Genomic DNA, 16,177 nt, shown 5'->3' with positions numbered 1-16,177 from the left:
TGTCAGATGTTATCACGTGTATACATACTTCTACCCAAACTCTCCAAATACCCTGAACAGTTGTAAATCTTCAGTGTTTCACTCAAGCTGAAAAGACTGGCTTCTCCACTTGTGTAGCTGAGTCAGAATTTCTCCCTGATCAAAGGAAATACCAACAATGCTTCTGTCTGAAGGAGGAACCTAGGTTTTTTCCTTTCTCCTTCCTTCCCACTTCTCTGTCCAAGCTCGGGGCATCAGTGGAGCACGCAGCAGCAGAGGCCATGGGAGGAATGAATCTCGGAGCAGGTGGTGTCCTTCTCTTTCTTGGTGCAATGCCTGGCGGTTGGTTGAGATCAGCTCATTGCAGGGAAGGGTCAGTGAACATGTCTTGTCACATAAATGTAAACATCTTTGGATGGCTACAAATGAGGTCACAGGGGGTCTGAGGTTGCTTTGGAAATCAGCTTCTGTGACTCTTAGTCCCTGTGGCAGATACAAGAATGTTTGTTGGGAGCTGATCATCTTCTGGGAGCACAGGGGTTGCAGAAGCTCCTGTGTGGGAAAAGATGAGTTGGAGGAAAGAAGGAAAGGGAGTAAAGAGGCAGACACATTTCTCAAACAATTGGGGCAGACACTGTTCAGTTTGGGAAGTTGTAATAGTAGGGGGAGAAAAAGTATATTGGGTGAGGGCATCATACCATTGGTTTTCCCATTCCAACAGACTTCACCGGAGTTCTGGGGGATGGCAGGAGCTTGTAAACTCCTCTTCTAAGACATGCAGGATCCTTTAAAAAGTTAGTGACAACCTCCTTAGCTGTGCAGGAAAGCATCTTGGAGCAGTGCCTCCCTGGTGCCGTCAGTCAAAGCTGCTTGCATCTCAGTGCCATGCTTCCAACTCAGTCAGCAGAGGATTTTGTCTCCCTCCTAGCTTTCCAGCACATCACCCCTCTATGCCAGAGCTGTGCTTTCCATTTGTACTTTCCTTCATGTTCCCTCAGCGCTGCAATGCTGACTGTGCTCTACACCCTTTGTCTCCCGTCACAACAGGGGTAATCTGGCTGCTTGATCTCAATATCTTCCCTCGATTCCTCAAGGGATGTCCCAAGGCATGTAGTACTATGCAAAGGCACATGTCTGCCCTGTTTCCCTTGAACCCCAGTGAGTCTCTCCCCCGTTTTTCTCTTTCTTGAACCAGGCCTCTGTCTATCTCTTTGCTTTCTGCAGTGTTACTGGGTGGACAGCCTGAATCCAAAATGAGCTTCCCTGCCCAGCATGATGGGGAAGCACCTCTCCTTCCCCATTGTCACTACTTTCTTCCTGAGGTAACTAATAAATTGCTCTGAGTCTTTAAATGGGCTGTTATTTCTTCCTTCCATCAGCACTCTCTCACTCTTGACTCGCAGTGCAGCTTCAGCTTCAATGAATTTATTGGCATGACAAGGTACATAGGTGATGCCAAAGTTGACAACTTAATTCATCAAGTGCTACTGTCTTTTTTTCATTTGCACTCTGCTGTCGCTCTTTTCCTCTTTCTTCCTCCTCAGCTCTCCTTTCTTTCTGTCTGTCTGTCTTTGTCTTTCAGTCTGTCTGTTTGTCTCTCCCTCTCTCCTTCCTTCTCCCTCTAATAGCCTCCCCAGGTGATAGTTAGCTATCTCACACTCCAGACAGTCTGTCTCTCTTGACGAACGGAGCCATCAATCAGAGGGCTCACTAGAGAGGTAAAGGAATTGGTCTTTGCAGCATGTTGGTTGTTTTCTTGCCTTTGCAGCATGCATGGAGGCAAGGGTTGAGGGCAGCAGTTTTCAAACCGGCTTAGAGAGGCCACATTGGCTCAAAGGTTGGTTTGGGACTCCAGAGGAACGAGGTGTTGTGTTAGAGGGACAGAGGAAAGGAGTAAAGCCTATCAACCCCAAATATGTACAGGCAGGTAGAAATATCATTTAAGAAGAAATCCAACATCTTGACAAAATCCCCCTAGAGGATAAAGTCTCTATTAAACAGAGTGGCAAATGATCTCTCCTTCTCACCCCCCCAGTCCCATAATCCTTTGTTGGCATGGCAATTGCCAAAGTGTATAAAGAAAGAGACAGATCCCTCAGGTATCTGTCAGCACTAGATACAATCTACCCAGGACAGTGTGTGTGTGGCATTTAATCCTCCATACATCAAGCGTATGCCCAGGATATAGTGTCACACTGTATTTGCACTGCATCCCTTGTGCCTATTTGTCACAAGTGTCTGAGCCCAATCCAGTGGCAGGGTGATCCATAGTGTGATGCCATCTCAGCTATATCTCTGCTTTTCCTCAGGCTTTGGCAGAGTTTTCATCATTGTGTTCCGATGCAAAGTTTCTTTATATTTTTTATCACTCTTTGTACTTTAAGAAAATCATTTTTTGCAGACTCCGGTATATTGTGACCATCAGAACGGAAAGTGTATGAATGTATCCTTATCATTCATCAGTATCCCTAACTATATTGATTACATTTATACTCCTCTTCAGTTTGCACAATATTTTGTGAGTCCGGCTTTTTACACTGGGTTTATGAATCACAAGGCTGATTCTCTCCTTCTCTGCATTCCCTTTCATGTAAAAGAGTATATTCTCTTTAGTTTATACCACCAGTAAAGGATCAGGCCTGTTTCCTGTGCCCATGAATAGGTCTGCCTTGGATTTGCCCTTTTTGCTGTGCCAAGGAACTTTGCAGCATGTTAATTCCTCATAAGGAACAGTCTGAGGCTTTGCAGATATTCTTCCCTTACTTCTCCTACTTGCCTGTTGGAGCTGTTGATGGTAAGGCACCTCTTGTGACACCAGTCAGGTGTCAGTCTCAGGAGGATGCCACATATCTTGCACACAGTAGTTCCCTAAGAGTGACAGTGGGAACTGAGCCTTGGAAAGGTGGAGCGCAAGTGTGTAGCAGAACAGCTGCTTTAACATGAAGTACCTGAGTGATTCCTTCAGGTTTTGGTAATGTTGCTTACCCTGCTAGCTGTGCTATTCCAAGTGCACAGATGTGGATGTGCTGCTACAGCAGAGAGACATGGCTTACGTTTTCCATCAGACTTAGTTTTTGATTCCCTGTTGTGGTGGAAGTATTTGCAGTTTTTTGTTAGTGTTCTTTGTTGACAATCAGAGGAGGTATCTCATTCCTAATCTCCAGCTAGTAGCATTGGATTTCTGGGGTGGTGAGCATTTGCTTGCAGAACCTTAGATGAAAGTTATTTGTAAAGCTGTTGTCCCACTCAACATAAAGGTGCTGGAAACCTTTCTGGATGTAACCTCATTTTCCTGGATGGACAATGTCTACCGTGTTCTTCTTGGTTTGTTACTTGTGATTCTGAAACTTACAAAAAATTGCTGCTTCTTTCTTGTAGGCACCTGCATTTATAGCTAACCCTGGGCATCTGACAGTCTGCCTCCTCCCAGCCTCTCAGAATAATTTGGGTGGGTAATCCAGCTCAGCTCTGGTGGAAATTGAGTACCTGAGGCTCTTGATCCTGCATTTCTCTTCAATCCTAGAATTTATTGTGCATTAGGAAGAGCATTGCCAGCAGGTCAAGGGCGGTGATCCTGCCCCTCTACTCAGCCCTAGTGAGGACAGGAGTGCTGTGTCTGGTTCTGGGCTTCTCAGGACAAGAGAGACATGGAGCTCCTGTACCAGGCCCAGTGAAGGGCAACAAAGATGATTAAAGAGACCGTAGCATCTCTCTTAGGAGGAACAGGTGAGGGAGCTGGGCCTGTTCAGTCTCAAGAAGAGACAACTGAGAGGAGACCTCATCAATGTATACAAGTATATGAAGGGAGGATACCAAGAGGATGGAGCCAGGCTCTCCTTGGTGGTGCCAAGCAATAGGACAAGAGGCAACAAGCAGAAGCTGAAACACAGGAAGTTCCATCTGAGTATAAGGAAGAACTTCTTTATTGTGCAGTTGACCCTGCACTGGAACAGACTGCCCAGAAAGGTTGTGGAGTCTCCCTCACTAGAGCTATTCAAGAACTATCTGGATGCAATCCCATGTAGTGTACTCTAGGACAATACTTGAGCAGGGAGGTTGGACCAGGTGACCCACTGTGGTCTGTTTCAGCATGACCCATTCTCTGATTCTGCGACTCTCCCTCAGTTTGCTAACACTAGGAAATCAGAAAAAAAATTGTCAGTTTTGAAGAGGACAGACTTGAACCCCCCGGGGGAAGAAGACAGTGGTTTTGTGTGTCTTGGTAAAGCTGCAGGCCACATGGAATAAGCCTCATGCCTGGCAGTCTGGGAGAGATTCTCCTTTAATTGAAATGGCATCAATTCAATGTAATGTGTTCACAGAGCAAAGCTCTTGGAATTCATCCTTTTCCCCCTTTGAGGTTGTCTGCATGTATACAGCGCATCTTTACCACAGAGCAAAGCTTGGAAAGGGAAAGAGTGGGAAATTTCCAAGACATCAAGGTGCTGCTACACGTGGCTGAACCAAAACAGAGCACACTCTTTTGGCAGGGAACTCTCTCCGACAGCAGAAATTCTCTTCCTCAGGAAACCTTGGCTTTCCGTTGATTTGTGGGAAGGAAATCACCACAATCACATCTCACCTTTAACCTGCTGCTTACTTTTTTTCAAAGATACCTTTACTTCAGGAGTATTTTATTTGTTTTTTTCTCTTTTCTGCTTGATCAGACTTGTGTAGATGAGAATTTCCAACAAGAGGCATTCTTTGCCTTGAACTCTTTGGCTTTCCCTTCTGAGATGATGATAACACCCTGGCGTTTAGAAAGTAGGCTGCTGCAGCTATCACCAAGCTAACAAGTGGAGGTCTCACAGATAGCATTTCATAACTGTGTGTGGTGGGGAAGGCAAACATCTGTGGATCCAGCAATAGTGACAAAGCAGGAATGTGCTGAGCAGCCCAAGCACAAAAAATGTGAAGCTACACTTTCAGTGTTTTTCACACTCAAAATTCGTGTATTCTTAACAGATATCTGTCCTGGGCCACAAGTTGGAAATTTACAGATGAAAGACAGTGTACAGTACTTTACTGTCTTCTCCAAATCCATGCACTTAACAGAAGAATAAATTTTATCTAAAGCATGAAGGATGGGATGCCATCTAGAGGGAACCAGACAAGCTTGAGAAGTGAGCCTATGGGAATCTCCTGTGATTTAACAAGACCAAGTACAAGGTGCGGCACCTTGGGTCGGGGTCGGGGCAACCCTCAGTATCAATAGAGGCTGGGGGAGGAACAGATCGAGAGCAGTCCTGCCGAGAAGGAGTGTGGGGTGCTAGTAGGTGACGGGCTGGACACAACCCAGCAATGTGTGCTCGCAGCCCAGAAAGCCAAACGTGGCCGGGGCTGCTTCAAGAGCAGTGTGGTCAGCAGATGGAAAGAGGTGATTCTGCCCCTCCACTCTGGTGAGACCCCACCTGGAGTGCTGCATCCAGCTCTGGGATCCTCAGCACAGACAGAACATAGACCTGTTGGAGTGACTCCAGAAGAGGGCCACCAAGGTGATTAAAGGGATGGAGCACCTCTCCTATGAGGAAAGGCTAAGAGAATTGGGATTGTTCAGCCTGGAGAAGAGAAAGCTTCAAGGTGACCTAATTTTGGCCTTCCAGTACCTGAAGGGATCCTCCAAGAAAGATGGAGAGAGACTATTTACAGGAGTATGTAGTGATAGGACAAGGAGGAATGGCTTCAAACTGACAGAGGGTAGGTGTAGATTAGATATTAGAAGGAAATTCTTCACTGTGAGGGGGGTGAGGCACTGGAACAAGTTGCTCAGAGAAGTTGTGGCTGCCCCATCCCTGGAAGTGTTCAAGGCCAGGTTGGATGGAGCTCTGAGCAACCTGGTCCAGGGAAAGGTGTCCCTGCCCACAGGAGGGGAGTTGGAACTAAATGATTTAAGATCCCTTCCAACCCAAGACATTTTATGATTTTATGTAAAGGTCCTAGTATGGGTATATTATCCTTGTTCTTTATACTTTTGACTGGAAGCAAACTCAGTATTTCCAAAGTGCTATGCTAGCTTTCTGCTCCCCCAGAAGCCTGAAAGCAATCCTGAAAGGTGGTTACAGCAAGCTCTCCCATTCCATTTTGCTCGTTTCAATGTGTAAGGAAAGAAAACCTGCTAATAAAAGATATTTTACATGTACCACATGCATTTTATTTGAGTGAGAGGCTTGTCACTAAGAAGCTGTCTCAGTTGAAACTTAGCCAGATCCTTGGGTATGTGGTATGCACAAGACACTTAAGAGAGTTTGCCACCCTATGGTTTATCAAAGATGCTGTGGGATAAACCATGGGCAGCCAAAGGAATCTGAGAACAGCATTTGGAGAGAGATGCTTTTTCTTTTCAGCCTATATGTGGATGTCTGTCAGGTGGCTCGTGAAGGCTGTTCTGTTGGTTGTACTGTCTGTCCCTAATGAGCTGAACATAAGCACCAGCATAAGATCTGAAAACAAACAAACAAAAACCCAAACATTTTGGCTCTGTTTCTCCAGTATGTAAAGCTATGATGGACAACCTCATCTTCATCCAGAGTGGGGTGTTAGCTGACATTAACTTCCCTGTTTGTCTAATCAGGAAAAACTCAGTCATCTTCCTAAACCTTCTCTGAACCTGTACCTGGAATTGCATAGGCTTTTCTCTGTTCTTTTTCTCATACGTGGCCTGTGCTCCCTAGTTTACTTCCCAAAGAAAGAGTTAACAGGCAGAAGCCAAGGACAGCTGGGACTCAGTTAAAAAACCATAATCTTACTTTTTTTCTCTCAACTGGCTTATAAAGCATCCCTGTTATGGCTGCAGCATTTCCTTGAAGCCATACCCATTCTGGCTCTATAAGAATTTGTCAAAAGGCCATTAACATCAGAGGAGGAGCTCCCTGGACTCTGAATCAAGCCCTAGAAAGGCTGCATATTAGGACTCAGCTGCATGCCATATACATCCAACATACTTAATGCTTCTGTGGAAAAGTTCTTCTTAAAAAATTCTCAGAGATGTCTTTGGAAGACCTGCACTCTAAGGACAACTTTTCTCACAGAATTTCTCTTCCAGAATGGCTGATTATATATGCAGAAGAAAAGATTTTGTATTGTTACAGTCCCGTAAGTAAATACTTCCCAGATTTAAAAAGAACAGTTTAAGGGAATATATAAATACACTTGAAACAAAGACCAAAAGCTGTGTACATCTATAGTCCTTAAAGTGTTTGGGATTAGGTGGTATTCCAAGGGTAATCCCTGGGGATTAGCATGGCAAGCATTTCTGTTGTTGTTTACACGTCCTGTGAGGAAGGCTGTGTTTTTACAGCATGCTTCTTTAGGAGAGTTAGTTTTACAAGAAACACAAACAGCAGATAAGTGTCATAAATTTGCCATGTTAATATAAAAGAAAAAGAAGTTTTGTAGCAAAGAACCTCATATCCAGATGTGCAAATCTGGTGATAAGGGGACCACATAACTGAGAACCTGCTCTCCTGGGTTGCATCAGGATCTGCAAATGTGGGCTCTGTAACCTTGTGCTTGGTGAGGGAACACTAAAAAGCCAAGTGTATGTGGAATGCTATCAGCATTGGGCCAAGGCTGGTGTAAAATATCCAAGTTCAAAAATACTGGACTTGAGTGTCAGGGTCTTTTTCGGCCAATAAGGGAAATGCAAGAGTTCTTAAAATCTTTTGGGGCCATTTTTGTACAAAAGGGGTTCTCTCTTTTTGGGCTAAGAACAAAGGAAGATCCATCATCCTTGACAGGGGATGCCTTGCAGCCAATCAGAATAAAAGAAAAGACCCTTTTTAGAGAAAAGAAACCTTTTTAGGTAAAAATGAATATATTAAACTTATCTGAAAAAGGGTGGGATTTTGTAAAACTATAAAATGAATGAGATGTAAAGCCAACAGGTCTTTTCTCCCCGAAAACTCTGTGGGGGAAGGACCCGGCGCGCCAAATAAATTCTTTTTTGTTTCTTTGTTCCCTGAGTTTATGCCGTCTTTCTAAAATTAAAAGAGGGGTTTTTCCCACACTGGGGCTCAAGCCTGAAGCTGTAGCTGCTTTAGAATGAAAGACTGGCATCCAAGTTTAAAGTAGAGGTACTGGGCTAGGAGCAGAAGTGAGACTGCTTTTAATCTTGTCCCACATTGTCACCTTGAGTGCACCTTCAGTGCACTGAGAAACAAGATTGGCTTGAGACTTAAGCTACTCTTTTCTATCCATTTCTCCCTCAGTCATGAAGGTAAATAATTTCTCTTCTGAAAATTTCATGGAGAGAAATTTTAAAAAAGTAGAGTCAGTGGAAATGACTGTAAGCAATTGAGCTCAGTTCTGTGCTGACTTTTCTAACAGCTCAGGAATGGGACAGTCCAACAGGTTTGCACTCTGTGCTGCTCTCTGCTAAGAAAGAATGTTCTGGTAGTGCTTCCCATGCAGTGTTATGCAGAAAAATAGTCCAGACACTTAACTATATATTGGATGCAACACAGCTGTCCTTTGGACAAAATGTTTTGGCTTGTAAGCTCTTCCTCTCAGGTGCGGTTAGCTCTGACGTGCTACCCAGCTCAGCAAAGGGGAATCGCTTTCCACAAGGCTTTGATTTACAGCATCCCGTCTGCTTCTCTGCTCCCAGTCAGTGCAATATGTGCAGTCCCCATCTGGATTTTAAATAATTTCCTGCCTGGCGTCTCAGTGGGTGAGGCTCAACTGCGCAGTCGGGGAAGCTCATCAAGATGCAAGGCCCACGGTAGCAGTCCCTGTGACTCCTTCTGCCCGGCCTCTCTTGGCATCAGCAGTGGTGCTCGATGGAGATCAGCCACGATGCTGCAGAGCGGTGAGGGAGCACACTGTGGTTTGGGAACTGCAGATCTCTTTAAGTGGTTTCCGTGCTCTGGCTGTGATAGACTCTTCCCTAAGGACCACGTGATACAGGCACTCCCTTTCAGACAATAAAAAGAAGCACTTTTTACACCTTGTAAAAACACTATAGTGTATTTGGGGTGGGTTTTTGTTCCCAGGGGATTAAAGAACAAAACCAAGCCTTCAGCATTTGCCTCTACTTCACAGAAGCGTTAATGCCCGAGGCACTGGGAGGGTGAAACCAAGCCTAGAAAAGCGGAAGGTCAGAAGGCTGTTTCAGAGTCCACTCTCTGTAATGAAGTTCAACAACTTCACTCTCTGCCCTCTCGCCCTGGTGACAGCTTCATCTCCCTCTGGCTGAGACTGCAGCGTGAATCAGACCGTAAAAAACACATCTTGGGTCTCATGTCGCATTTCTTCTGCAAAATGCTTTCAGAAACATTAGCATGCCGCATCCCATAGGGTGTCTGGATTTTACTTTCCAGTCCTCAGCTTGCTCCCTTTGCGGACTTTAGCTTCAACAAGCTGTTTCTCGTTACAGCCCTAAAGAGCTGTGATTAGCCTGCTGTACACATAAGAGGGAAATTAAACCATTTAGTTGTGTTTAGCAGCTCAGCCCCGTCTTCAGGTCCTCTCTTCCCAACTAAAGGCTGTAACTAAACAATGACTAATGAGGCCAATTTGCTGTCAATTAATTGCCCCAGGAAAGGACCCCTAATTGTGGTGAGCAAGGTGGCTGCTTCAGAGCATTCAAGGGGCATATGATGGGCAGCGTCCCCCCTACCTCTGCCTTGGGGCTTATTAGCGTCTTTGCATTTGTTGCAAAGTGCTGTTAATTGGGAGCTGGGGACAAGGAAATGAGAACTCTCGAGGCTAATTGATAGGCACCTGCGGAGGGCTTTAGTGGCTGCAAAGTTCCTTTGACTTTGGAGTGAAGTCCTGATGTTTTCTTTTTTTGCCCTGAGAGCCAGGGGCTCCTGTGTGTTATTGGATGTGAGTCTTAATTTTCTCCAACAGATGGGGGTCCTACTTGCCAATAGAGAGGAAGGAAATCGGCTGGAGGAAGCAACTAATGAGGATATATGGAAGGGATTGCAGTGACTTTTTCCATTTGTATCCAAGGTGCCCTTCTTGGGACAAGCAGAGCACTTAAATGAAGCTTATGGGCTTTCTTAGGAAATTTCAATACTGTTTACATCTGTGTCTTGGAGATATTAAATAGCTTTTGCTGTATCATAGGTCTGTTGAGTGGGAATAAGAAATGTATTTTTTAAAATGTATTTTGTGACTTACTGACAAAATACTTGGCTGTTAAGCAGTCTTGTAATTTCAGACTGGGGAGTAGATGCTCCACTGTAGAAGGCTGCACTTAAGGGTCTTATGCAAAGTTCTGTTTGCCCATAGGGAACAGTCGGAATATCTGACTGTTAATTTCTTGTGTGTGCATTACAGGGCTCGAGGTGTCTTCCAACTAGATCTCCTCTGTTTCCATTTTTTTATTCTACCATACCTGATTTGAGTTCCTCATCCTGTGCTTCCTGCCCTTGTCTCTCAAACCAGTCCTCCTCCTGTGCTAAGATCTTGCGTGTAGCATCATGAAAGTGGAGTGCCATCAGTGCAGGAGCCAGAAACTGCTGCCGGGGGCCTTTAAGTATTCCTTGCATATAAGTACCTCTTGTGCAAAGCAGTGGTTCCTATTCAACCCACTTTGTGCCTGTGCTGTGCTTAAATGTTTTGATCAAAAGGCAAGTATTTGAACTCTTTGGGAGCTGTGGCATGACCAGTTCCAGTGTAAACTAAATTAGGAAAAGGGGTGTAGCACTACTCCTTGCCTCCTTCCATAGCCTTGAATTATAATGTTGATCCAGCCTGCCCCACACCTTCCCAGGTAAATATCTCAGGAGGAGTTTTGAGCTGTGAAGGGCTTTGATCATAAAAGGCAAGGATAACAACAGCAGATGTTTGCGTATTCTCTTGTTTGTGGTTTCCTTGCTGCCTCCCGTATGCAGCCCCTGGTCTGTAATAACTGCTATAGCGGGTATTTTTGTGGAAACAAATCACTTGCTTTCATCTGGAGAGCAACAGTGATTGTGCTGGGGAAGCATGCTCTATTTTTCATGTCTCAGTCTTTCTTATTATTTAAATTAATGTGAGTTGCAGTTGTCAGGAAGTGAAGGATTGACGGCAATTAACTAGAACAGGCTCGGTGCAAGCTGTTTCTGCAGAAACCTGTCCTACCTAGCTCCCTCACTGCATCTTGCTTGGGACTTGAATTCCCACGCTGGTTCTCACCTTGCACCCCTCCTGCCCTGCAGCCTTCCCAGCGCAGAGCACCCTACAGTATTTCTGCCCTTGTGTCACTCCTGCCTTGTAGCTCTCCTGCTCTTCCAGTCCAAGCTTCTTATGGCAAACGCCACTTGTTACTTTGGGGCTTGTTATTTACTGTCAGTGACGTGGAAGATGAGATGCTGACCTGGCATTAGCTTTATCCTATAGATGTGAAATGTAGAAGAAACAAATATGTGAGTTTCAAGCCATTTTTCTCAGCATTCATTTCCTTCTTGTCAGAATCAGTCCCTGGTGTGGGTGGAGCATTCTGTCTCTCTGGGGATGAAGCAGTGCTTGCTTTCATGTCTGTCTCTGCTCCCCTCATCATCCAGGGGGATCCTAAGCACAGTGTAATGGATACCCCATACTATATTTACACAGAAAGGGAGGAAAAAATCCGGCAATTTTATCTTTTTCCGCAGTACCAGAAAAAGTACTGTCATTCATTTCCCATGGTCTTTGGAGCCAGAGGGGTCCAGCAGCAGCCTGGTCTCTCCTGGAGGAAAAAGTCAGAATATAAAAATGCTGGAAGCACTGTTTAGCAGTAGTACTTGTCCTGTTGTGGGCCTGCAGCCAGTGGTTTTGCCTCTGCTAATGGTTCAGAGAGGCCAGACACAGAAGAGTGTTGCAGTTGAGGGTCAACAGGAGATGGCTGGGCAAAAGGAGGCTCTGATGCCCAGAAGATCCTGGCCCCAGGAGATTTCATTCTCAGCAATTCTTCTTCCAGCAGTCTAGAACCTGTGAAAACATAACACAACCCACACACGGGAAAAAATAATAAGGTCAAAGCCTCTCATTTAAGGCTGTCCTAAAAAGGTGTGTGCAAAGTAATGACAAGTGCCAAGGAGGCAATACTAACTGTTGCTGGTGCTGACAGTTTTGGCATTTTAACATGCTGGCTTGACACCCTGAAAATTAAAAGTCTCTGACTTTTTATCTGAGTGAAATTATTGTCCACTGGCTTTGGAGCCTAAGCAGATGAAGCCAAACCGGGTTTTAAATTTACAGGGAAATTATTTCTTGCCCTATTCCCCCTTCTCTCAGCCTTTCCATGCCCTTTGACCAAGGTGTCAGCTGAAAGGAACCAGCCATTATATTCCTAACAGAATTTCAACCTTGGATGCCCTTTTCTCCCTTGTCTGAAAAAGTGGGAAGCAAGATATGACCATCTGGACACATGCTCCTCCCCTTGGGCATTTGGTAGGCGTGGTCAGATCTGTATTTTCTGAGTTTACTTGATCCTGCGCGAACTAAAATGTCTTGATGGCTTTGGGAAGTGGCAGGTTACACATGTCCTAACTGCAGCTCTGCTGCTGCCCTGTGGTGGCTTTTGCTACTCTCTCCTCAACCTTGGCTGGCATTGCACCATTCTGCTAGGACTTCACACTGGCTTACAGCTCCATCTGGTAATGCTGACTGAGCTTAGTCCTTCTTGGTTTGCTGCACAGCTTTTTTTTCCTCATGCAAATCTTAACCCTTTGAGGTTATGATAATATTCCCAAATTGTGGTCTAGCCACTGGTTTTGCTCCTGTGTTCTGCTTGCCTGTGTTTGCCGGTGACCCATGTGTCCCTATTGTGCTGGCCCTCAACTGATTCCTCACTGCCCTCTGCACTCTCACTTCTCTGCAGGTTATGGCAATCCTTCCTCAGTGTGCTTGGCTTAAATCCTTCCTTGCCGGGATGAGTGAAAGTGTCAGCAAGTACATGCCTGCCTCACTTCTTTTCGATAGGTCCTCTTTCTCCAAGGGAGTCCCATGGTCATAGATGCTAAAGTGTTTTCCATGGGTCTGGGGCCTACAGAGAGGGACTAGTGAGCTGTGGGTTGTAAACAGTATTCCTATGAATCCAGCAACACAGCTGGAAGTAGTGAGTTGCTCTCTTCAGGCTTCATTTCCTTTTCCCCACCTAGCTTATAGGCTTTGCCTCAAAAGGACCATCAGGCACTCCTGCCAGGGAGGGGGAAGGGGAGGCTGTTGTCTGTTTACTCCGTGGTAAGCAAAGCAGAAAATGATGTTGTTTCATTCCTCGCTACACACAAATTTGGAAGCTGAAAATATATTTTAAAAAAAATTAGAAGATTCCTTTTTAGTCAAACTCCCTCACTACCTCTGCAGTTTGAAGCATGGAAGAAAGACATGGATATGAGAGAGGAGAGACTGCAACAGCTGACATACTCCACACCTGGATGTGTTCAGGTCCCTGCATGGTCACTCCGGTCCTGTGACACAAACTCAACTAGCTTGGAAGGTCTTTAGGGATCCTGAATACCCAAGCAATGGCTGGTCTAGTGAATTTTAGAGACCCTACTGTGCTTTTGGTGCTGTGCTGTGCTGTGTGAGGTGCAGTCATCCAGAAGCTACCTACTGCAGTAGCCCATGGGGCACCTCTATTGGCTGAAAGATGTCACAGAAACCTTCCTGCTGTTGCCACTGTAGAAATTCCCATTAGCTATGGTGCACATAATTGCTTCTCATGCCATTGCACAGTCTCTACAGGAAGAAGCTTGTGGACTCTCTAGTTCAGTTCCCAGCGAGCATTTGGTTATGTGAACAGAAGAGCAGTGTGCTGGCTAGCAGCATGAGTTTTCTCTGCCCATGGGAGGTAGCAGTAACTACTACACCCTCTGAGTCATTGCCTTGAGGCCTTGCATTCTGCAGGAGGATGTAGAACTCTGTCTGGGACTGTTTGGAGTGTAAAAATGAGCTGGGATGGTGCTTGGAGCCTCCTGGCTCCTTCCATGCAGCCTTGGGACAGGCAGGCACATTCTTAGAGGTTGTTTCATGAAGACCTCCTAACCTGTTCAAACACAAAGCATTGCAGTTACAGCAAAGGCCATTTCGAACTGCAGAACTTGAAACAGCGGTACATACTGTTCTGGTGTGATTTCAGAAACCCAGGTAGTAATGGGGAGTGCAACCTGACAGGACTCTGCTTAATAGATAGGTAGTTTAATAAGCCAGAAAGGCTGTCCTCCATAATTCTTCTTCTAACAACGTCCAACTTTCTTTTGTCTTCACAGTTCCACCAAAGATCTCCAATATCTCCTCAGACATCACCGTGAATGAGGGCAGCAACGTGACCCTGGTTTGCCTGGCAAATGGGCGTCCTGAACCTGTAATCACCTGGAGGCACCTCACCCCAACAGGTAAGAGATCCAACTGGACTTGACTGTGCTGATGATTTGTGAACTGTTCAGTAGTTTCCTTCTCTTCCAGCATCAAAAGAAAATTTCAGTAGCAATATAGGCAACTGTAGAAAAGTGGCAAGAATCTTAAATGCACTTCGTAACTTGTTTTGAGGTGTGATTTCCCAGGCACAATAAACAGGTTTTCCAAGTGAGCAAATGAAATTACTTCAGTAGATGCTCTACAGAACTGGACCTGTAATTCTATTTAGCTTTGGTCTTCATTGAGTTGTCCCAGTCTCTACTGCTGGTAATGCACAGCACAGTGGTGGAGACAAAATGCTCCTGGTGCCAGACCGAGGGGAAAGGATTTCTGTTGAGATGCTACATAAAAGAGTTTGCTTCCTACTGATTTGCCTTAAAAGAGAGAGACAAACAGTGGCACAGACGATTTCATATTACGCTCCACTTTGGCAGACAGTTGTCTTGTGTCTTGTGAGGTGAGTAAAGAAGGCATTTGATCCTCAAGGTGAATGAAGAGCAGGATGGAGACAGAATAAAGGAGAACTCATCATCTTTGTTCTGCTATCTAACTGTGCCTTCCATGCTCAAGGACGTAACAAACTTGGAAGGAGAATATCCTTTCAGTAGTCAGACTCTGTGGGGTTAGCAGCTTGGGTTGCAAGGAAACCTCACCCCCTGAAGATTTATCAGTAGGATGAGAACAAGAGGTGGGTTTCTCTTCCTCCGTTTCATGTACTTTGGGGAGAGAACTCTTTAACTGATTTCTTTTGCTGTCAGATATTCTTTCATCTGAAATGCATGGGGAAAGCATTGATTAGCTCCATGTGAATGGTATCCTGTGATACTCCCATATATTGTAAAGGGTTAAAGAGGATTTGAGGTAGGCAGAGTACAAACATTCCGCATGTGCTACAGATAGTCAAGTATCTACTGCAGTTCAGCAGCCAGAAAAGAGGAGAGTGTTGCAGAAAGAAGGTCTGAGAGAGAAAGGTAGAATGACACGTTGGAAGAGACATTAATCCTAGGGCTGCATCCGGAACCCCTTGGATTTGGAACTTGTGGTTCAGGTTGGGGTTAGTCAGATTTCCTGTCTTGTCCCTTCAGCCAACCCAAAGTCCTTCTGACGTTTCATGCATATGAAAGGCAGATATGCAGTTTGTATTTCTGGCCCATTTCTTGCAATGTCAAAAGAAGGAAGATGGGGAAAGAATGCCAGGAAGAGGTGGAAGGAGCAGAGCTGATGAGAGGAACACTACTCCTCTGTGTTCCATCACTACCTGACTTTCCTCTTCTGCTTTTTTCAGCATTAAGCATGATGGTGCCATTTGCATTTATAGGAAAATGGATCCTATTTTTTTCACCTTTAAATATGTATATAGAGCCCTCTACCTCTGTTATTTCTGTTCCTAAGTTTTATTTCAGATCAAATGTTTCATCTTACTTCTGCATCAGTCTTTCAGTTCTCTATCTCTTTCTGTATTCAAGTAGAAGATATTTCCTAGCTATTCTATGAGCACAGCCTAATATTGTCTGAGTTAAGGGTGTTCCAAGGATGCTAGCTTAAACCTTCGTGAAAACTAAGACCTGGTACACATGAGATACACTGTTCAAAGCAGTAAGAAGATTCTTGTCCTGACTCATCACTTTGGCTGTTGGTGCTTTGTGATTTTTTCTTCAATTGTACCACCTACTCCATTATATCAGATACAGACTTCTTTTCTCCTTTTTATAAAAGTCTCCTCAGAACAAATCTTCATTTTGGCTATCCTGTCTGGTGAGCAGCAGAACTAGAGAACCCCATCCCCACTTTAACTCCAGAGTCAGATTGCCTGGATTTGTTGTTCAGTTTTCCAGCATGTCCCTTCACATTTTTTCTCCTACACTGTGTG

General features: G+C 44.9%; 1 protein-coding gene across 8 annotated transcripts in view; it reads left to right on the top strand.

Annotated features, from left to right (window-relative positions):
• The window catches only part of LSAMP (limbic system associated membrane protein), a 1,000,415-nt gene that overhangs the window by 871,997 nt on the left and 112,241 nt on the right, over window positions 1-16,177 (top strand). For all 8 annotated transcript variants that reach the window (XM_018074658.2, XM_018074661.2, XM_018074660.2 and 5 more), the window contains one exon: window positions 14,160-14,285. In XM_018074658.2, the coding sequence (XP_017930147.1) occupies window positions 14,160-14,285 (126 nt within the window). The remainder of the gene's footprint in view (window positions 1-14,159; window positions 14,286-16,177) is intronic.

Source organism: Manacus vitellinus, unplaced genomic scaffold (genome assembly GCF_001715985.3).
Source record: "Manacus vitellinus isolate BGI_N305 unplaced genomic scaffold, ASM171598v3 scaffold_28_pilon, whole genome shotgun sequence".
Taxonomy (NCBI): Eukaryota; Metazoa; Chordata; class Aves; order Passeriformes; family Pipridae; genus Manacus; species Manacus vitellinus.
Note: the sequence above shows the minus strand (reverse complement) of the source record. Positions and strands in the feature narration are given on the sequence as shown.